At 39.1% G+C, this 21305-nt stretch overlaps 1 protein-coding gene across 1 annotated transcript in view; it reads right to left on the bottom strand.

Moving 5' to 3' along the window:
* zbbx (zinc finger, B-box domain containing) overlaps positions 1–20288 on the bottom strand; it is a 54363-nt gene extending 34075 nt beyond the window's left edge. Inside the window, exons 1-7 of the mRNA XM_020655845.3 lie at positions 20132–20288; positions 18930–19036; positions 18362–18475; positions 9657–9759; positions 9116–9167; positions 8320–8429; positions 4924–5019 (exon numbers count right to left, since the gene is read on the bottom strand). Coding sequence (XP_020511501.3) covers positions 4924–5019; positions 8320–8429; positions 9116–9167; positions 9657–9759; positions 18362–18475; positions 18930–18994 — 540 coding nt within the window. The 5' untranslated portion in view covers positions 18995–19036; positions 20132–20288. The remainder of the gene's footprint in view (positions 1–4923; positions 5020–8319; positions 8430–9115; positions 9168–9656; positions 9760–18361; positions 18476–18929; positions 19037–20131) is intronic.
* Positions 20289–21305: the final 1017 nt, after the last annotated feature.

The raw sequence follows: 21305 nt of genomic DNA, 5'->3' as shown, positions 1-21305 counted from the left end.
CAATTTAGTAACTATCAAATAATTGTGACTTAGGATTGTCTGAAGGGGGGGACCAGGCCCAAAATCAGCTCGATTACCTGATAGTGTGAACCATGCTTTAAAGATGTGCTTCCAGACATGTAGGGCATTGAGCAGCTTGTAGGCAGGGTTGGACATCATTAAGGTGATGAAGTGTGGAAATGATGCAGTGCTGAAAACCATACTTTTCCTTTAGTTTGTCATTTCTATGGAGTTCAACCCTATTTTGATGTTTAAAGGTCCAGTATTTACAAGGTGCTTTTCCACGTCGACTAGCAATGGATTATAAAGCAGTGTAAAATAAAATTTCATGGGTTCTTAAGTCAGCAAATTGTCTTGCAATCTCAGCATCAAGTGTGCTTAGAATTTAAGCAAAATGTGCATCGTGGTGGAGACCTGCTTAGTTATTGTTTGGCAACACAAAAAGTTATCTAAATTTGCTTGTTGCATCTGAACCTCTCACAGGCACAGCTTGGCTTGAGCTTTGTATACGTTGCACATGTTCATGATCACACAGTCCCTGAAACTGGTTTAACGGAATGAGGTGCTTTAATGTATCACACAGACACAGCAGTGGGGAGGGGGAGCTGGTGCTTACATATGTGTCTTGGTATGTGTGCCGGTTGTTACAGTAAATTCTGGGATTTGTAGAATCACTGTGTGTGCTATACTGGCAGGCCAGTTTTTACAGAAATATGATATTATCTCTCAGGCCTGACATAATTGCCACAACTGGCACACGGGCCTTTAGTTTGACACCTGTGATTAACAGAGTATAATCAGAAATGTAGGCTATCCATACTGATGGAGAAGACAAGAGAAAATGGGAAGCACACAGCATGACTGCCAATTGCTTTTCACTCAACCAGTGGCTGAATTCATTATTTTGTACCATTAATCACAACTGACCAGTAGTGCTGCTGAGGTTCTGCTATGGACTGTTATGCTGTCATTGAAGAAACAAACAAGTCCAACAGAAACACATACACTAAACCAGGAGTACCTGAAACACCAAGAAAGACAGTTATAGAATGCATGCTAGGCTACAAAGTGATGATGCACTTGATAGTTGTTTTTACTGTAAATTTGCCCTGTTGCTCCTTCAAGAGGTTTCATTTTATCTGATAAGATGTAGGCTAATTCTCCATGACTTGAGCAACTTACTTAGCACTGAGGAATCTTTAAGGAATGTTTTTTTTACGTCTTAGAAACACAATAATGTATTTTTACTATCACCTTTAGACAGGGGACAGTAGTTACAACCTTGGTACTTTTACCTATGACTCTTTTTTATAATATGTGGTTGTGATATGTGTTAGATGTCTCTTGGAAAGAAGCTCTTGTTTACGCATGTGACGGATTTGCAAAAGCTAATGGAGCCATGATGGATAGATGAATCTGGGCCCAAATGAAAGAGACTTGTTCTTGGTCAGAAATATCTCTGGTAGTATCAGTGATAAAGACTGAGTGGAGCTCACTCAGTGGCAGTCTATCCAAGTTCTAAATTAGTCCATTCAGAATCTCATGGGAGTAAACTTGCCCATGGCCATGTAATTTTTAAGAATTCAATATTTGTCTGTAAATAGCTCTCACAAGCCTCGGGACACTCCTTCCTGATCTTAACACCCTCAGATGGCTCATCTTTTACTTTTTCTCATTTTGGTCACCAGCCAACTGTGCTCTTGCAGATGCACATCAATGAATGCTTATTGCCTTATTAGGCTTCAAACTAAAGGGCCTGACAGATCAGCGTTCGAACCCCCATTACTGGCAGTTTGAAGTTTGGAAGTTTGACAATTGTTTGTAACCACTCTCCAACATATAGTCCCACATTTATGCAAATTTCATGCATTGGCCAGTTGTCTCCTGGTATTAGAATCACTGCTTTAGTTTCAGTGTGACATGGGTCATCCTGAACAAACCCATTATTTTAAGTAACCAGCTTGTTTATTCGTTCATCTTGTATTTTAAACAAGATATTCTATGAAACCGTGCTGTGATCAGTTGGTAAGGTACAGACTTGTGTTATTGTCCCCTTAAGGCCCTGACACACCCAGGAGATCGTCGCCCGTCAGCCTTAGTTTTTGCAGTGTGTCCGGCTCAATCGCTACCCATTGGCCCCTGTCTGCCTGTTTTTGACCGATTCGTGATGTTGAATCGGGGACAGCGGTCGGTGAGAGGAATCTCTCAGATTGGCTGTTCAGGGGTTTCATTTAGCTCCAGCTCTTGACACAGGTTCTGGAAATCCCCCTTGAGCATGCCGCTGTAGTATCCATTTGTGCGGTTTCTCCTTATGTGTTGCCTCCACCTCTTGTTTTCTTTTTCCACTTAAAGAACAATGGCTTTATCAGACATTAGAAGGCTACCTATAATACGAGTGGTGTGCGCCAGCGGTGTGAAAATGGCCTTTTGTATCATAACAAGTGACTACCGCCGCAGGCAGCCTTCGTCGCCACTAGTTTTTTGTCGTCTGCTTGGTGTCTAAGGACCTTTAGACATGCTGTCACTAGTCATCACAATCAGCTAAGAAACCTGACTGCCTCATAGGAGCACAATCTTTAACAAGGCTTAAAAATATTGAAAGAACTACCAGGTGCCATAATCAAAGCATTACATTTGATATGTCAATGAATCAATCTCAATCAATCTTTCTTTATATAGTGCGAATAAATTACAATTGTGATCTAAAGATACTTTACAAAAGAGCAGGTAAAAGACCTTACTCTTCATTATATTATCTACAAAGACCTAACATTAATCCATCGTGAGCACTAAGCAACATTTAGCAAAGCTACAGTGGCAAGGAAAAATGTCCTTTAAGGTGTAGAAACCTCGAGCATTAGACTCATGGAGAGCAGCTATCTGCCGGAACTGTGTGTGTGTGTCCCAATTTTTCTCATTTTTTCCAAGTCAAATTAAACAGGACTAGCCAAGGAGAAAGCGAGAGATGTCTGCGTCAGCGACATGAGTACAGTCTCCAGTCTTTTTGTATTGCCAAATTACATTGTTTTCCATGTGTGATTGCATAAGCGTAAGAGTATGTGTTTGAAACTGTGAGGGAGCTCCATGCATCACTGAGTGACTGAAGCAAGGAGAGAAACAGAGATGAAAAGATGCAGAGAAAGAGTAATGAAGAGAAACAGAAAGGGTGAGAGAGTTGTGGTTTTACAGAGCAGTTTTCAGTGCGTGTGCTTTTGTTTCTGTCTGTGTGTTTGCCTCTGTTCTATCTTACAGCCTACTTCTTTAAATAAAATAACAAGACCTGTGTGACAAACTCTGTTGTATTTTTTTCCCAAATTCCATTTTATCTATTTATTTATTTATTTTAATTCTGTGTTTAGCAATGTGTTCCATTGGATCAGATCATGAATTTAAGTGTAGGATCACTTATTAGATTAGGTCAAGAAATTGAGAATTATTTTAAAATAAATTCCCTCGCCTTTATTTTTTTAAAAGGTAGTAATGCTCAGGCTTCAGCAGGCTGTGGGAAAGCGTTACTATGGTTAAGTTATTGATTGTCGAGAGTGCCGACCATAAACTTGGTCCGTTCCTATCACGGACTGTATGTATGTGAGAGTGTGTGTGTGTGTTTGCGCGTGTGTGTGTGCTCATCCTTGCAACGTACAGACAGCAGACCCCTAACCCTAGCCCAGCAACAAGAAGCGACAGGTAGCCTACACCAAACACCCTTGAAACACTTTTTTTTTAATAAAACGCACCCATGTTAAGGACAATCCCACAATATTTTGCGTTTTATAGTTGATTTAATTTCAACAGTCAGACTCAGTGATTTGGTACGTGTTTTCCGCTTTGCAGAAATCATAAGACCCTAAAAAGGGACTTTTAAATCACAGGTTTTTTTTAAATCTTGAGGTTGATTGGTGTTTAAGTCCAAGTCAAATTGTAAGGCCTTTATGATATTGTAAAGTCAAGTCAAGTCCTCAAATCTGTGACTTAAGTCTAAGCCATGTATCTCGAGTCCACACCTTTGCCTTAAAATCCAATGGTCAGTACTTCAAGATGGAAAAAAATGCACCCAACAAATAAAACATTTCTTGACTTTGACTTGTTAGACTTTTTTCTTAGAGAATCCACACCATAATTACTAAAACACCTTCAATTATGGACAACTCTTTGTTATATTAAAAAACAATATATTGTTTAAGTAAATAATTAATAACCCTGCTTTGATGTATTACTTTATCTTTGGCTGACTGATGAGTAAATAACAAGCACCTTTACATTTGGCATTTATTGCCATGATCCGTGCAGAATTATAACAGAATCTTTTTCATTAGATCCAACACAAGAATGTTGGCTTAATTAAACTCTCTGCTATTGACCTGTTGCCTTATCTCTGTTTAATCTTGGACTGAAGGCTGCTGTTGGGTTAGCTGCTGCCTGAGGCCTGTTCTCTGCTCTCTGTATCACTTTAAGTGTGGGATTTGGTCTTAGCAAGTAAACTTTTTTAAAGAAAGGCATTTGCCAATGAGGAACATCTATTTTTTGGGTCGCAGGACATGGCAAATCTGCATTATCAACCAAAGACACACACTCACACACCTTTATAGACAGTACAATGTTTGTGTTTGTGTGTGCGTGTGCGTGTGCGTGTGCGTGTGCGTGTGCGTGTGCGTGTGCGTGTGCGTGTGTGTGTGTGTAAGCACATGGACATATCAAACTGAGACAGGGTGCAAAGCTAGATGTAAGGGGAGTTGCAGATTGGTAGATTTTCTGGTCATGCAAGAACTATAAATGAAAGAATGAGTGTAGCAAAGGTAGAATGACGATCAAGGCTGCTATTATTGAAAGTATCTGTAAAAGAGAAAGAGAGACAGAGGGAAACAGAAGCAAAGAAACAGAGAGGAGAGGAAGCACACTTGATACATGTGGGACAATGCTCACCTGAATGGGGATAATCCTGTGGAGCTTCAGTGCACCCTTCTGGTGGAATTTGGTAAAGCAGCCGATGCAGTAGTCCTCTGTGCATTCAGCGCACATCTAAAATAGATACACAGTGAAGACATTGAGTGTGTGTGCTTTATGTGAATATATGAAAGGGATGGATGTGAAAATGAGTGTTTATGTATCTTAAGGGAGGAAATTACCAGAGGGTTATTTTGTAAGTGCACATACAGATTGTGCACAACAGTCTGTGGAAATGTGTGTAACTATAAGAATTGAAAAGCCAATGCTTTAGTAATATTTATTAAAGATTTAAACCGAAGGTCAGATATCCATCTTTTTTCTCTAACCTCAACCATGCCAAACAAACTTTGACTGGAGGGATAACTATTGAAATGGAGTCTATGGCAGGATGCTGCAAGACGGGTGTGTGTGCGTGAGGGTGCATGTCTGTGTGTTTTTCAGTTAGTGAGAGAAGTTGAGACTAGAGAGAGAGAGAGAGAGAGAGAGAGAGAGAGAGAGGTGAGGAAAGCCTATATGCATTGCACTGTGTATGTGTGTGCAAACGTGCATGTTTGTGTGTGTGTGTGTGTGTGTGTGTGTGTGCAAACGTGCATGTTTGTGTGTATGTGTGTGTGTGTGTGTGTGTGTGTGTGTGTGTGTGTTGTGTGAGCGAATGCATCTTAAGGGAGGTCATTATCATATCTATCTGTGAGAATCCGGTCTTATTAGTGAGGAAAAGTCCTTGCATCAGCAGGTTGGGGAAATAGGCCTATAGGCCGGGTGGATGGAGCACTCGGTCGAGGACAAAACAAGTAAGGAGAGCCAATGAAAAAGGACGATGTTCAGGGAGGGTTGGAGGGAGGAAAGGAGCAAGGCATCTTAAAATTCATGAAGCAACAAAATGTGAACAAATAGCCACCATTTGAATGGTTCCCTTAATTTGACATACAAATAAATCTTGCATTTTGGCTGCTCCATCCTCAGTGTCATGCAAAATTCAGAAAGTATAGTTAGTGCACTTCCTTAAAGAAAAATACAAATTCTCCTTATCAGCATTTGGACTGAAGTATTATGTTCTAATGACTTAAAGTTAATTAAATATGTGCCTATTTAATTGTTTGCATATTTAAATAGATAAATCTTTCAATGCAAATTATGTAATCCAACTCCTTTCTTATAACTCATCAAATGTTTGTCAAAATTTTATTGCTTTTATTATGTTTTACATTCTTTCTGGTATATTCTGTTTTCTCAAAAACATTGGTTTGCGTGTGTGTGTGTGTGTGTGTGTGTGTGTGTGTGTGTGTGTGTGTGTGTGTATGTGTGCGCGTGTGGTTTTTTGTGCGTACACATGCAAGTCTACAGCTGTGACATTGCCCTTTAATGTTCCCATAAAGCAAGGCCTCATTTCCCCTCTCAGACCTGAGGATAAATTACAGTCACTCCCCAGGGACTAGGCATCCCTATCAGACTGCAAGTGGCATATCACTGCACTCTCCTGTGCTATGCAGGAGGAAATGGCCCTTTTTTTCTGCCTGGATGACTCTGGAATACAGCACAAGGCTTGGCATGCAGTGTGTACGTATGTGCACATGGTAGTTTGGTAGTCTGTGCCAGTATATGTGAGTCATAGTTTAAAATAAGCCCAGATGTGTATATATTTCTGTGCGTGTGTGTGTGTGTGTGTGTGTGCAACAATTGCTTAAGTGCAATTCCAGACTGAATAGCACAGACAGTCATAGCGCTTTCCATTATTGCTGTCATTATCGGGCACAAGGGCTATCCAAAGTGTGTGTGTGAGACTGGATTTTGTGTGTATGTTGGCTTATGTGCTTGCCCAGACCCACTATACCCATTGTCATAAAGCTCATCACTATGAGGCACTGGGGGAACTGGGCGCTAAATTGGACAGTTCAACACATCATCATCAAATGCCCTATCAAACAAATGACCACATAGCATTGTAACACAATGTGTGTGCTACATTTAAAATAACTTATTCCATAATGAAAGGTGCAGAAAAATGGTGACTGTCAGCTCAATCAGTTCAAGCCCTCCCTCTCCTTTATCCCCTCTATCAATCTTTCTCTGTCCCTCATAGCTCCTGCTCTCTCTCAGTTACTTAATACCAAACTCTGTGGGCTTCTCGTCAGACACATGATAGGTATCACACATGAATAGTTGAGGATCAAAAGGGCGGAAATGTGGGATCGACCGTTCATCAAGCATGCATTACTCAGCTCAGTTTGCTTAGTCCATTATTTATACAAACACAATCATGCACACGCACGCACGCACGCACGCACGCACGCACGCACACACACAGTACATACAGTGCGCACACATACAGTTGTAGGCGATGCCATGGCTGGTCCTCCTGGGAAGTAGTGGATAAAGAGCGAGACAGAATAAACAATGGTGGCCTTAGAGGTCTAGAGTATCGATGGAAGGATCCAGCTAAACTGTTATCAGTGCAAACACAAACACAAAGACAGACCGAAAGATAAAACAGCAAGAAGAGAGGGACAGCCAGAGAGACAAAGAATATGATGGACAGAGTGGACAGGGTGGAGGAAGACCAACAGAAAATGGTGCAGATATGCATGTTGTGAAAAAGGTCGAGGAGGAAGATGAAAGAATAGATGTTTACACATAAACAGACAAAGATTGACATGTAGAAAAAGTGAGAAGGTGGAAAAAGAGCTAATTTCAACTCACTCATGGGCTGATACATAAAACTCTGAGAAAATGAAATCTAAATTTTGTCAACAATTCAGCACAGAAATATAAAGATCCTTTTCATCAGATTTATCGAGCGGAATGATTCTTAAACTTTTATTTAAAGTAGGATATGGTGCACGCTACCAACCCTCATTTACACTTCCACAGTTGGCTGAACAAATGCCGTATGACATCAGTTCTCTTATTGTTTCTTGTGCCAGTCCCGTCAATGAGAAGAATGACACAAATAAGTGCAATTAGCTATCAGAATTTTTTTTTAAAAGATGAAAATTGTAGAATAAAAAAAATAATAAAACACATTAAAAATACTTTAACTTATTTAAGGGCAAAGAGAAAGGTTTGGCACATGTACAGGTAGTTATACTGTAGGAGCCCAGGCAAGAGAGAGTGGGATAAATAGCTGTTTCAGTGTTTTGCAAAGTTAGAAATGGCTTCCATTTAGCTGAAGCTCACAGCTGGAATAGCCTCTCACCACAGAGTAAATGTTTTTGCAAAGGATTTCATGCATGCCAACAGTGGGATGAGATTATAACAATTTCGGCTGGCGGAGTCAGAAGGGCAAAACAGAACGACTTCAGATTAGGGGTCAGAAAGCAGTAATGTGTATTGTGTATCCTGTATGTGTTTTTGTTAGTTAGTTTGTGTACATACTAGCCCAGCAGTCTTGACTTCACATTGTCCACAGCACTTTCCCCTCAGCCTGTTTTTTGTTTTCAGGCCTATGGAAGGGGCGGGGGGTTGAGGCGGTGGCTTAGGGCGCACTAGAGAGAAAAAGTGCACTGTTGTTAACACTTGGAAAACATTATTGACATTTAATATATGTAGCTGTCGTCTTGTATAGTACAGCAAAAACCTAGGGATGAATGATGTTAAACAAAGGTAAGCTATGCAACACTTAACAAAAAGTTAGTGTGGTTTTCTAGAAACCAATATAAACATTTCACTTGTTTACAACCCCTCGAAACTTGTCAACAACCCCTTAAAATCATCTGATCTGAACTGTATTAAAAAGTGAACACAACAAAACACAAAGCATATATTCCCTAATACAGTCAAGTTTACAGAGTAGATTTACTTTTGTCATTTACCCCTCATCAGCATATTTTTGAAACATTCAAACTCAAGGTGTACTTTTGTGCCTCAGGCATACATGAATAATTCTGGTTGGCTACAGGTTCCAACAATCAATCTACAACAAGAGGCCTCCACTGCCAGGCCCCTATGATGGCAAGTATCAATCTTACTGAAGTACATATGAACAAGACACTGAACCTGAACCAGGCCCCATGATGTTTCCCTGAAGCTGCTCTTGAATACTAACCTCAGAGTAGAGGGTAGAAAGAATTTCAGAACAGGGGAGTGTGTCAGAGGACTAACTGTATCTCAGTACAAATCTCTGTCAAGTCTACCTGGTGCAGGTAACCAAAAGTTGCTGTAAACTCCTCACCTGTCAGCGGTTCATCCTTCAGCACTCGGATCTTCAACTTGCCTTCTGACAGCTGTTGAGGAGACAGGCCGTGACAGATAAGTAGTGACAGTTTGTAGAAGCTCTCAGCGTCCTAACACTCTGGCAAAGGCTCTTTTAGGATGAAGTGTACTGGTGCCGATGTTTGTTTATGAACTTCTCTTTGTTCATATTGTCTTCTGACTTTGTACAAACCAGGGGGTTTTCAATGTGCAAACAAATAAATAAATAAAAACATAGGTAAAAAAAAAAAACCTTTCTTCAATAACATATCAATTCATGGTGCACCCACAGTACACATGGAAACAGGACTTCTATTGCACTGCATTGAACTCATAAGGTCACAGAAAGAAAAGCTTCTCAGAGTTAAAGGAATAAGGTTTGAGAAAACCTAACTTTTAATTGAGTAAGTAAACAATGAAAAGCAATTAAACCGATGGAATATATAAATACATATATGCAAATGATGACATTAAGTTCCACAGGCTGACACAAACAACAAAACGAATAGGGAGATTTGTACCTTTTGGAGTTTGTTTTCCTTGTTCTTAGTGGCTCTGTCGGTTTGAGCATTGTTCATTAAAGGACCACACTTTCCAGACTTCCATCTAAACCCTCCAGAATTCCTGTTCAGATGGAAAACAAAGGGAGAGATTGTTTCTTTGGTATTTGTAATAAAAAATGTTCAACTAACAACACACTATGAATTTGACATGCATAGCCAATCTGCAATATAAATGGATAACATTTCTGAAAATGAAGAGAAACGGTTCTTACATCTGCTGGTCTTTTACATGTATTGTTAATTGCTCTGTTTATGCTGTATACCTGATATTCTACATTAGAGGATCTAGGTAGGGACTGGGAGCTAAATGTAATAATCAAGTTCCATGCTTCCTTCAAAACCAAATTCAACACAGGGCTCAACACACATTAAAAAGCTATGTTTTGTTTTGTTTGTTTAAAGGACAATACACACATTTGTAGGATTTGGTATACATTCTCACACAGCCTTCATATATATCAACAAAGTAGAAGACAGGGATTATTTATGAATCCACATAAAAGGTTTTGAAACCTTAACAAAATCATTTCTAATTGGTATAAGACTTCAAGGATTAAGCGAAAAACTGCAGTTTAAACACCTTGCAGTTACCCCTGACAGGCAGGGTGTGTGTAACAAAATTTAGAGTTAATGCTTTTTAATCCACTGAAAGACCCAATGAGACTGAAGCAGTTTAAATAATAGTGAAGGGCTTTAAAAAGAGAAAAAATAACGGATGTCAAGAAAAAAATATCAATAACAGCATGGAAATAGGTTTAGCCACTAAGTAGAAGTAGTATCCCAAATCCCTAAACCAAGTTAATAGAAAAAGTGAAGAAGTAATCTGTATAAAATAACTTTGTCCCTTCAGACAGGAAAGAGTGTTTAATTTATCACAACATCAGTCTTGTGTTTTCAGAAGGGCTCAGAACGGCAAGAAAAAAACACTTGTCTTTAAAATAACACAAGAATTTGGGTTTTCCAACATTAACTGAGCACATGTTCAATACCACATGGGTCTTCAATTTCTCATTGAATGATTTAGAACCAAAGAATGTTTTTATCTCAATGTAGACAACAACAATCAATGAATGTTATAAATGCATAAAGGCGTTGGAATCAAACCTACTCAAACATAAATACACACATGCAGAGATGCATATGCAATATACTATTTCAAATGTGCACATGCATTATTGCACATGCACACACACATTCATGCAGAAAGCTCTTGTCAGTTACAGAAAGTAAAGAAATTGAGAGGTATCCTCATTTAGACGCAAGTTATTCATGCTCCTGTTGCTGAATTATTTATGCTATTTATGCTATTGTGATGTCTGGCTGTCTTTGAAAGAAGTTTATTTTGGATTGAGCTGGCAGCCTGTCAACACACAGGAAGTCAGACTCTATTTGTGTGTGTGAGAGTTTGCCTTTCTGGGTCTGAATGTGTGTCTGTGTGTCTGTGTGTGTGTGTGTGTGTGTGTATGTGTGGCAAGAGTTGCCAACACCATTGATACTGTGACTGTGTCTGTGCTGACACTGAGGGTGGGCGTCAGGTAATCACCCTGGCGACATCACCTTGGCAACTGGACTGTCGCTATGGGAGACAGTTGAGGCACACCACTGTCAGTGTAGGATGACAGGGTGTCCCCTCAGGACAGTCAAGCTGGAGGTAAAAAGTGTGTGTATCTGTTTGTGTATCTCTGTGCACTTTGCTTTTGCATGGATCTCATTATCTAATCAACACAGATCATACTCAATTACACCCACTCACACAGTGCAAAGATGAACTTCAAAATAATACTGACTTAAAAGTTGTTGTGAGGAAAATATTGAAAGATGCACACTCACACCTTCAATGTTTCTCAGTCTTTCAAACACAAGAATACAAACACCGTCTCTCACATCTGCACCTTCTGCATGCGCATGTGAGAGCAGTTAGCAGACTTCTTTGAAGTGCAGTGAATATGTTTACCTAAGTCTAGCTAGTATACATACAGCATTGCAGTTGTAATGACATGCAGTAACTTGACAACCTGTTGCACAAAGAAATAAAGACATGAAGACAAACAACTGTACACGGAAGCATCCCCCTCTTTTCACACATTTCCCTGTCGAGTGGAAGGAAAACCTCTGAGCAACAACTTGAAAATGAAAATTAACCACAAATCAAAACACCAAATGCCCCCTTGTCAAAAAGTTTCTTTACCAAAGTCAACACCAAGACCAAAGAAACACAGTCAAGAGGAAATGTTAAGAATCGGCTTACACATAGCCTGTATTTCCAACATAAACAGCTTTACTGAAATGAAAAGAGAAGGAATGCCAAATTATTCAGTATAAAACCTGAGGCATTCACAATCTGTCGTACACTGACACAACCATGTCCAACACACTGCTATCACCTCTAACTGACCCATCTCACCCAAAGGGAAAAGTGAAAACATCTGTGTCCTGCATATTCATGCAAATGCATACACTGTGGAGTCTAATGCCAAAATAATCCTGCCTCCTCTCAAATCCCTTTTTCCCAGTGTGAGCAGGAGGAGAGGGCAAAAACAGAGAGGGTTAAGATGGAAGAAAAACTGAGCGAAAAAATATTCTGCCATAGGTTTCTATAATAACAACAGTTAAATGGATGGTAAATTGACTGAAAGGGGTAGGAGGAGGAGTCAGATAACAAAAATTGAGGAGCTACAAATATTGAAAAAAAAAAAAAGAATAAAGGAAGGCCATAAAGGGAGCAAAAGCTGGAAAAAGGGGGAATCTCAACTGTGCGTTCTGATAAGATGAGAGCAAGTGTCAGGAAGGCTTGTCGGCCTGGAGACAAAGCTACATTAAATCTGCACTTTGGGCAGGTCAAACAGAGAATGATGTACTACATTCGCCCTGAGCCTCCGGTCTGGTCTTATTATCGCTTGTGTACTACTCCCAAACTGATTATCCAGCACCTCCGCTCAGCAACTGAATTTGTTTGCCTCTTCTTTCGTGTGTATGCATGTGTGTGTGTGTGTGTGTGTGTGTGTGTGTGTGTGTGTGTGTGTGTGTGTGTGTGTGTTGCCAAACTAAAAGACTATATAAGACAAAGATTTACAATTGATCTACTCTAGGAGCTGAATTTCTCAATTCTCAGAAAAGCTGAGCGAGGAGTGCATAATACAGACACACATGGTGCATAACACAGTGCATTACACTGCAGAGCCTGAGCAAAAAACAGCTTGAGGACCCACAGAGTCTGTGGGTCTTAAAGCTGAGCCTTTGTTGTCAGCAACATTCATGCAATGTTGGCTCCGCCTAGACAAATGCAGAGGCCTACCAGTGCACTGATGACAGTGTGCTCGCCGGAAAAAGTCCTCGTGGATTGGTTCCTTGAATCGGCTTATTGTAACCAACTAGGGATCCATCTGTTTCAGTTTCAGACTGACATCTGATACCAGGATCGGATCAGAGCATCCCTACTACAGACTTGTCAAGATTACACTTGCATGCTCTGAGAGAGAAAGACTGGTAAGGGAAGGAGCAGTGAGAACAATCTCAGTAACCTTCTCATCACTCTTCAAAACACCTGATTAACTACTGAACTCCCATCTAAGTCCCCCCCCCCCCGTGTCACCCAGAGAGAGGAACTAATGAGAAATTGTTTCCTTTCTTTCATTAGAGGTGTACCAATTAATTGATTCAAACTGTTAAGCTCAGTTTCACATCAAACAGACTGCTGCATCACTGCACACAGAGGAAGCTCCAGCCACAGTAATGCAGACTTTGGTTTTTGGTAGGGGATGCTCAATACATAGGTTGATCCCTCACCAACTTTCCCTCTACCTTCCATTCTTTTCTACTCAGTGACACATTTATAATCGAGATGCTGACCCACAGCGAGTAAATACAACACACACTTTGCTTTGTATGTTACTGTGTCCATCCTTTATCTGCACGCAGGAATAACACATGAAATGTTGGAGTGAATATGTTCAACTCTCCTTACATCATTGGGGCACCTTTGGGCATGAAGACAAATTCACAAAGTGTTATTATCAATAATGGCCTGTCTATAAATAAAAGGTTGACAAAGAGAATATTTTTTGATATGGTGTTGTCATGTTTTATGTTTGAGCTGCATTCTTTCATCCGTTTACATTTTTTTAAATACATTTTGTAAATCTGAGCCAGCTAAATCTTTCCCCGGCCTTCACACACTACTTCACACACAAACTGATTATAGCTTTTTACCTCGCTCACTCACTCACAAATGTTAAATCTTTCTCAAGCATTTCAAAGACATTAGGCTAAAGCAGGATTCCTGTCCTGTGGCATTATGGAGTGTGTTGTTACTGATTAGCAAGCACAAGACATCCTGAGCCAAAAAAAAAGTGAAACTTTCTGTAATCCAACAAACACACAAACACAAGTGCCATTATTTATGGAGGACAAGCATCAAATGATACACACAGGCAGCCATGCACACTCCTTGTGGTATCTTGGGGCTGGTGTAGCAGTAAATGTTGCAGTATTTCAGTGTGACAGGAAACACAGTGTTTATGTTCTTATCGTTTGTGCAGCCTGAATGAGATGGCCTGCTCCCCATACTGATGTATGACTTCTTAATTAGAGCTATGCTTTCCCTGAGACACAGCAGTATTCATTTAAAAAGACACATGCACACAACTAAACACCTTAAACCATAAACTAATGAACCTATGATTAAAACTTACAGTATGCATTTCCATGTTTGTTTGTAACGTGTGTATTTTAACCAATGTAGATACATAATGTGAAACAAATACCTCTCATCATATCCTACCCGTGACTGTGTTTGCCTGCTAGTGTGTATGCGTAAAACCTCTTCCTCGCTGTTACTATGTGAAGGAGTCATACTCTTCTTCTCCCTGAACCTGTCCTTGGGTTATGTACTTATACATTGTGATATCTTTATTAGGCTGTTCTCCATAACTTCTCATCCGTTGACAAATCTCATAGTTGTCTATGGAACTACATTAAATTAGGTTTATTTGAAACAGAGAATACCGAAAATAAATCTGTAATCAGTTTTGGTTTAATTCTGCAAGTTTGTTTTTTACAGGATGGCATGCCCAATCTAAACGTGTTGGATAATATTCAAACTAGAGGGCCTGGTAGATAAATATTGCAATGATGTGATCATGTATATTTTTTTATTTCAAGGCCTAACATTAAGTGTCAGAGTGCATGTCCCTGTCCTCAATGTGTCAATCCAAACCATCCTCTTATTGCAAAAGAAATAAAATCAAAATAGTTGTAAAACTACATGTGAAAAAGAGAGACAACAGGAGTTCTTCTGGTAGCCCTCAAATCACCAGTGCTAATGGAAGGGAATCCTTCAAAAACAAAGGTGGAGGAAAACAAAAAAAACATTGGTATAAATGATCCAGGTCCAGGCACTCAGGATGGTTTGAAAAGTATAAAAAGATTTTAGTTGATAGGGCTAGAAACATTTAAAATACACCAACAGGTATTTGCTTGCGTTTTAAATGTTACTAGCTCAAAGTGCCTGGACCTGGATCATTTATACCAATGATTTTTTGGTTTTAAGTTTTTCTCCATCTTTTTTTTGTCATAAAACTACATTTATATTAGTTCAAAAAGTTTTCAGCCACACAGCCTTCCTAAACCATTCATTAATGCTTAATGACCATAAATCAGTTCAAAGAGATGAGTCCCTATGACAGCCAATACACTAATGTGTTTCTTCAATGCCTTGAAAACTGGTGTTTACCATCAATAACATGGCTGCTTTTACAACCCGCCCTCTGTCAATCATCAAAGCAAAATAGCACAAAATCACAACCTCTCTTTTCACAACTATTCTTTCCAATCTGACAAGTGAAACTTTAAAATGTATCAAAATGTTGGAGACTAGCCAAAAAGTGTACCCATTTCTTATGATTGGTCTGAACAGTGACTCAGGCAATATTATGAAATGAAGGCCTGGCATCTAGAACAAATGTCCCTAAAATAATGTTTCAAATGTGTTTTTTTAAATGAGAGATGACCTATGAAATGTTTAAAGAAAAATGTTAAAGGTCACATATTATTCTCCGTTTTAACACGTTTCAATAAGTCTCAGAGCTCCCCAAAACATTTGTGTTTCAGCAAAAACAAGTTTCTTGTTAAAAATCCACTCTGCTCCTGAATTTGAGGATGCCTATACACCCCTCAATTTTAGCCCTTACTCAGAATAGACTGTTTCTACGTCTATAGCTTCAAATGCAAGTTAGCTGTGTTCGACCACATGCCTCTCTGGAAGGGGATGTGCTTTGGGTTTTCTTGCATCATGCCCTATTGTTAACAATGAAAAGGTTGACTCGGAGGGAATAGTGAACACCCAGCTGTGGGAGAGTCACCCATCTGGGGGAGGGGTTACTTCCCTGTGTGATGTCACAAAGGGAAATTATCCAAACGGCCTGTTTGAGCACGCATTACCTAAAAGGTGGAGCAGGCAAAATACGGTAGGAGGATGGACTTTTCTCATAAATGGGGGTTTGAAGACAGGCTAGAGACACTTTTATTGTTCAAAAACATATTGTATTTTGCATAACATGTGACCTTTAAATAATATGTTCTCAAGGTCTTTTTCAGCAACCCTCAATTCGTTCATCCCAAATTCAGTTACTAAAAATCACATCCATACAAAACTCCATAACGAGTTAAGCACAGGTCATCAGGCTTGTCATCCTAGCAAGCTGCCCAACACCTGGGGTGAACATTGGGTCAATGTCCGACATCCCAGGGACCACAGCCAATGCCTTCAACAATTTTCTGGTTTGTCTAATTTTTAAGTCTCCTGGGACAAACATTTAATTAATCTGTTTGAAAGTTGTTCAACAAACTGTGCTGACTTAGAACTTTCAGAGGTACTGAAAGTTCCTTTATCGCCATTTGTGTAATTCTACCCATTGGCATAGCCTAAGCCTCACAAATGTACTTGGGTAATAAATAAACTAAAAAAATGTTTAGAAATACATACAAGCATTTGCCTGACAACACTGCTCATGTTGCAAAAAAGTCTTTTAGCCCTTGTTAATCGCCCAAAATAGTCAAAAGAATTGTGACAGTTAATATATGACATGCTGCAAAAAGATTCAAGTCTGATTGAAAGTATAGAGGCGCTTCTATAAAAGCTTCTCTTGCAGAATAGACAGACATGTACAATCATGACTTACAGTAATACATATGGATGGAAATGAAATGAAAGAAAACTAAAATAAATGGAGCACTTGAGTCAGTTCTTGTCAAAAGATGGTAATTGTACAAGTTTCATGTTGACGCATTGTTTGACATAACATAGTGTCCTCTTTGAATTGTCCTTCTCCCCTTTAATTTAAATATTGTTTTTTCTTTTCTTCATGTGAGGAACATTGAGGTTGACTCTTGTGTAGGCAAAATGCGATTGTTACACACACGTTGTTGGGACTTATTGTCTGTAGGGCTCCACTGACCTTTAGAATACTCCACTATATAGATATGAACTTACTGCATCTATGATTGGCTTTTTCATTTCTCTGACTACTCCCCTCTTCTCTACATGGCAACCTTTACCTTGACCTTTATGAGCATAGATGTCATCAACCTCCCCCTCTCACTCAATTAGTGTCCTCTCAAGTAGTCTCCTCATCAATCAATCAATCAATCAATCATTATTTGTATAGCGCCAATTCATAGCAAATGTTATCTCAAGACACTTTACAAAAGAGAAGGTAAAAGACCTGCCATCTTTTATATTACTCGTTGTTTCTGCTCTGCTTGCTTTCTCTGTTGCTTGGTCTGTTACAGCTGTTGCGGGTTTGTCCCACATTCACTGCTCCTCAATGACTCCTGTCTCTTTATTACTCAACAGATCTGTTTCCTGAGTATTAAGATGTGACAGTCTGGACTTAAAGTTTATAAACATCTATACATGAAGTATTTTATCTCCCAAATTGCTGAATTCATCTCACCGTCTCTTATGCTTAAAGACACTTTCTTTTAGTAGTTCTACTTTTCACTCCACCGTCTATCTACAGTGTCTTCCCTGACCCCTCTCCTTACCTGCTGTTAGTCCAAGCCTCCTTCTGTCTCTTTAATTCCTCCCCATCTGTCTGTTTATCTCCATGTCACTTCATTTTAGATCATGTTTCATTAATAGTCTCATCTAAAACTACTACATCTCCAACTTGTTGTGTTTCAATATAACCCTCCTGCTGTCGTGGAGCCTCTTTTTCAAAACTTTTAGTTTTAGGTGGCTGTAAGTCGGGTGGCTGAAATTGGTCATAACTCTTCAGACAGGTTAATGTGGCCACCATAACAAACACTGCCTATAGAATTTACTTTATGATGATTTTAAGTTGGAAAAGGTCTTCAACTTCCATAGGATGCTGATTTTTTTTTATATCAGCATATATGGCATATATGCCAGATAAAATACTGTGTTCATTCCAAAACCAAATTTTTGAGGATAAGGCAATCATTTCTTTATAGAAATATTCTGTTAGTGGGTAAAGAGTTAGTATGTCCTTGTTGTTTCCATTTACAGGAACTGCAGCCCATTCTAGCTATATTTAAACACTGTTTACACTGTTTTGTCACTAATCTCTACTGTCTAACTTTTATTGTCAAACTCAGTCCCTCTCCCCTTTCCTTTCCCCTGTTCATGTACCACTGATACTCACCCTCTCTCTTCCTTCTCTTTACTCATCCTCTCTTTCAGTTGTTGCAATTTCTCCTCCATCTCTTTGCTCTCCTGAGTAAGAGTCTCCGTCTCCATCTGCAGGTCTTGTAGGTTCCTATGGCAACACACACACACACACACACACACACACACACACACACTTGCATATATGCAATCAATCAGCAACAATCAATCATACAAATGACCTACTCTGTCAGATTGGACAGCAAAACCTTCATCAATAAGTTCAATTCATCTGCTGCACCAGCAGATCCCTGTTGCTGCAACTGATCAATACTTTAATCAATCAGTTACTGGATCAGGGTACCACCATGGCAGACATCAATTAAGTCAATTACCTGTTGGCAAATGAGAAACTACATAGGAGACTTGACTCGATTTTGCACTGGCAATACGAAACAAATACACTGGATCCAAATCACATGATCTATCTTGGCTGAAACTCAGTCTTGAGAAGTACTCATTCCCTGGGCTGAATTTGAATGGGAACAAATACGATAGTATGTCAGCCAATTGGCCCTAAATGCTGCAATCTTATCTTGACTTACCTGGAATTGAGCTTGACAGATACGGCATTTTTGTTTGGAAGCACCACAAAGTCATTTAAATTCATGTTCTTTTTTTTTTTTTTGTTAGGATTGGAGTGGAGACCCTCCTGCAATAAAAAAACAACAACAGTTATTGTATAAAACTGGCTGGAACAAGGATAAATCTCCCACTGTCATAATATTGCTGCACTAAAATGAAGACAGTGCAAAGTGAAAACATACTTGCTCAAATGTGGCACATGTAACCCTGTGTGTTGTATCTGGCAGCCACTTGACAAAAGGCTGGTACATTTTTTTAGGCAGTTAATGCCAATTACTGAAATTAGTTGGTCTGGTAGAAATGAATAATCAGTTGTTTAAAATAGGAGTGTAGGCTGCCATATCCGCCAGCAAATGAGCTGATAGTGAAATGACATTCGGTGAAGGTGACCTCCAACTTAATAAACCTTGATGACAAATTATTGTTCATGATAGCATGGCATCAGAGAAGGCTGATATTACCTATAATAGTATAATAGCAACAAAAAAAAAGGTCAGGTGTACAGTAAGTTATAACATGATGGTTCAGTTATCATTCAATACCCATTGAGGCTATAAATGTGAGCAACTTTACACAAAATTAGTGCCAAACTAAAAGATGCAACCTTGATGCATTCAAAACTCCCTTTTCTGTCATGTCGTGAAATTTTGCAACATGAAGTGAAATTAGCAGGCAGAGCTTTAATGGGGTGACAACAAGATAGGGGACAAACCACCCCAACCTTAAGTGAGCATCTTTGTTTCATAGTTGTTGTTTTTTTTGTTTTTTGTTTTTGTTTTTTTATATAACAACATTGGCTGACACTTGGCCTACATTACTATGTATGTAATTCGCTCCCCTGTTCAGTTGTTGTGGTCCAAACCAAGAATAACTGAAGTTGAACCTTTGTATAATAAATAATGTTGACTTGTTTGTTTACTACTTAGTTACATTAAGCTACTCCTTCATGACAGAAGAACTGCAAAGCTAACGTTAGCCAACACTTACATTAATGCAAACTTCCGTGTTTCTACCGCATTTATTAAAAATAATAATGTAAAGAGTAACCTATTTAATTTGATTTAGTTAAAGTGACAGACAAAAAAGGTGAGTAAACGGCGTGCGTTATTCAAGTCTCACTTTACGTTTCAGCTCATAAACACTGCTGAAAATGTTGACTTACCTAAGGCTTCCCTTGACACTCCCTGGATAAAAAGCTTCTCACTGCACGGTCGATGTTTCACTTAACGAGTCAACACGCTTTTAAGTGTTCAACATTAAACAAAGCAATCACAGTAAATTTTTCAATTCTGGTTTTCGACTCCGTCCTGCCAGGGGCGCTTGTGTTGAACCGTCGTCGTTATGGCAACCACTGCCACTCTCGCGATAGCTGTGCAGCAGCTGGGGAGTGTAAAAGCGAAGGAGGTCATTTACTATGTTAATGTTCTGTCGACTCTTTCCTTCCTTGGTTTGTTAACTAGTGTTGAACTTAATACATATATATAACAGCATGGGATTAAACATCAGATTCAAAGACTGTCAAGTCCGCCATTGCCTCAGTAATTATGGGCAGCGGGAATTCCCATCTAATTAAAATCCTCACTGCATCAAGATAAATGTTATGGGTCTGGTTAAAGGCTTTGAACCCGTTTTTTTGTTTGTTTTACAGACATTAGAGTTGTCTTTAGTCAACCAAGATGATGCTATTAAATATTTCATGTTGACTCATTAGAGACTAAATGCAAAATAATTTATAATTTTACCTAGGCCAATTTTAATGTGCTAGGCCTACCATAAATTTGACCAAATTAAGACCAAAGTGAGGAATACAGTAGGCTTTGTGTGTGCATGTAGCCTATGTGTGTCCACAAGAGTGATAATAATTGTTCGACTGGAGAAGAACTGAACAACCATTGGTTTGTTACATAAGAAGTCTGCAGTGTACAAAAACAAAAACAAATCTCAATTCTCCAGCAGTCAAAAGGGCATAAAGAAGAAATAAAGACTCTGGAAGATAGTTAACTATTTATACCGCCAGAGTCCATGTTGCTTATAATATAAATAAAACAAAACACAGAAAAAGTTTCCTCTCAGATGTACCAATTGCCTTTATCAAAAAATAAAATACTCAAAGGAAACTTTCCTGACCAGCCCATAAAAATCTAATCTGAAAACATAGCCTTGTTTGAATTTCCATTACATTATTCAATAGTAGGAAGTAATTTAGCTTCATTGATCTGGATTTAAAACAGTTTGATAACATATCTTCCAGGCTTTATGCCTCTGTATTTTAGTAATAAAAAGATCAGAATAAAAAAAAACAGATCTTTGGGTTTGTCTCTTTATATTGTCTTTTA

This window comes from Labrus bergylta, chromosome 11, assembly GCF_963930695.1.
Source record: "Labrus bergylta chromosome 11, fLabBer1.1, whole genome shotgun sequence".
NCBI lineage: Eukaryota > Metazoa > Chordata > Actinopteri > Labriformes > Labridae > Labrus > Labrus bergylta.
This window is presented reverse-complemented; position numbering and strand designations above follow the sequence as displayed.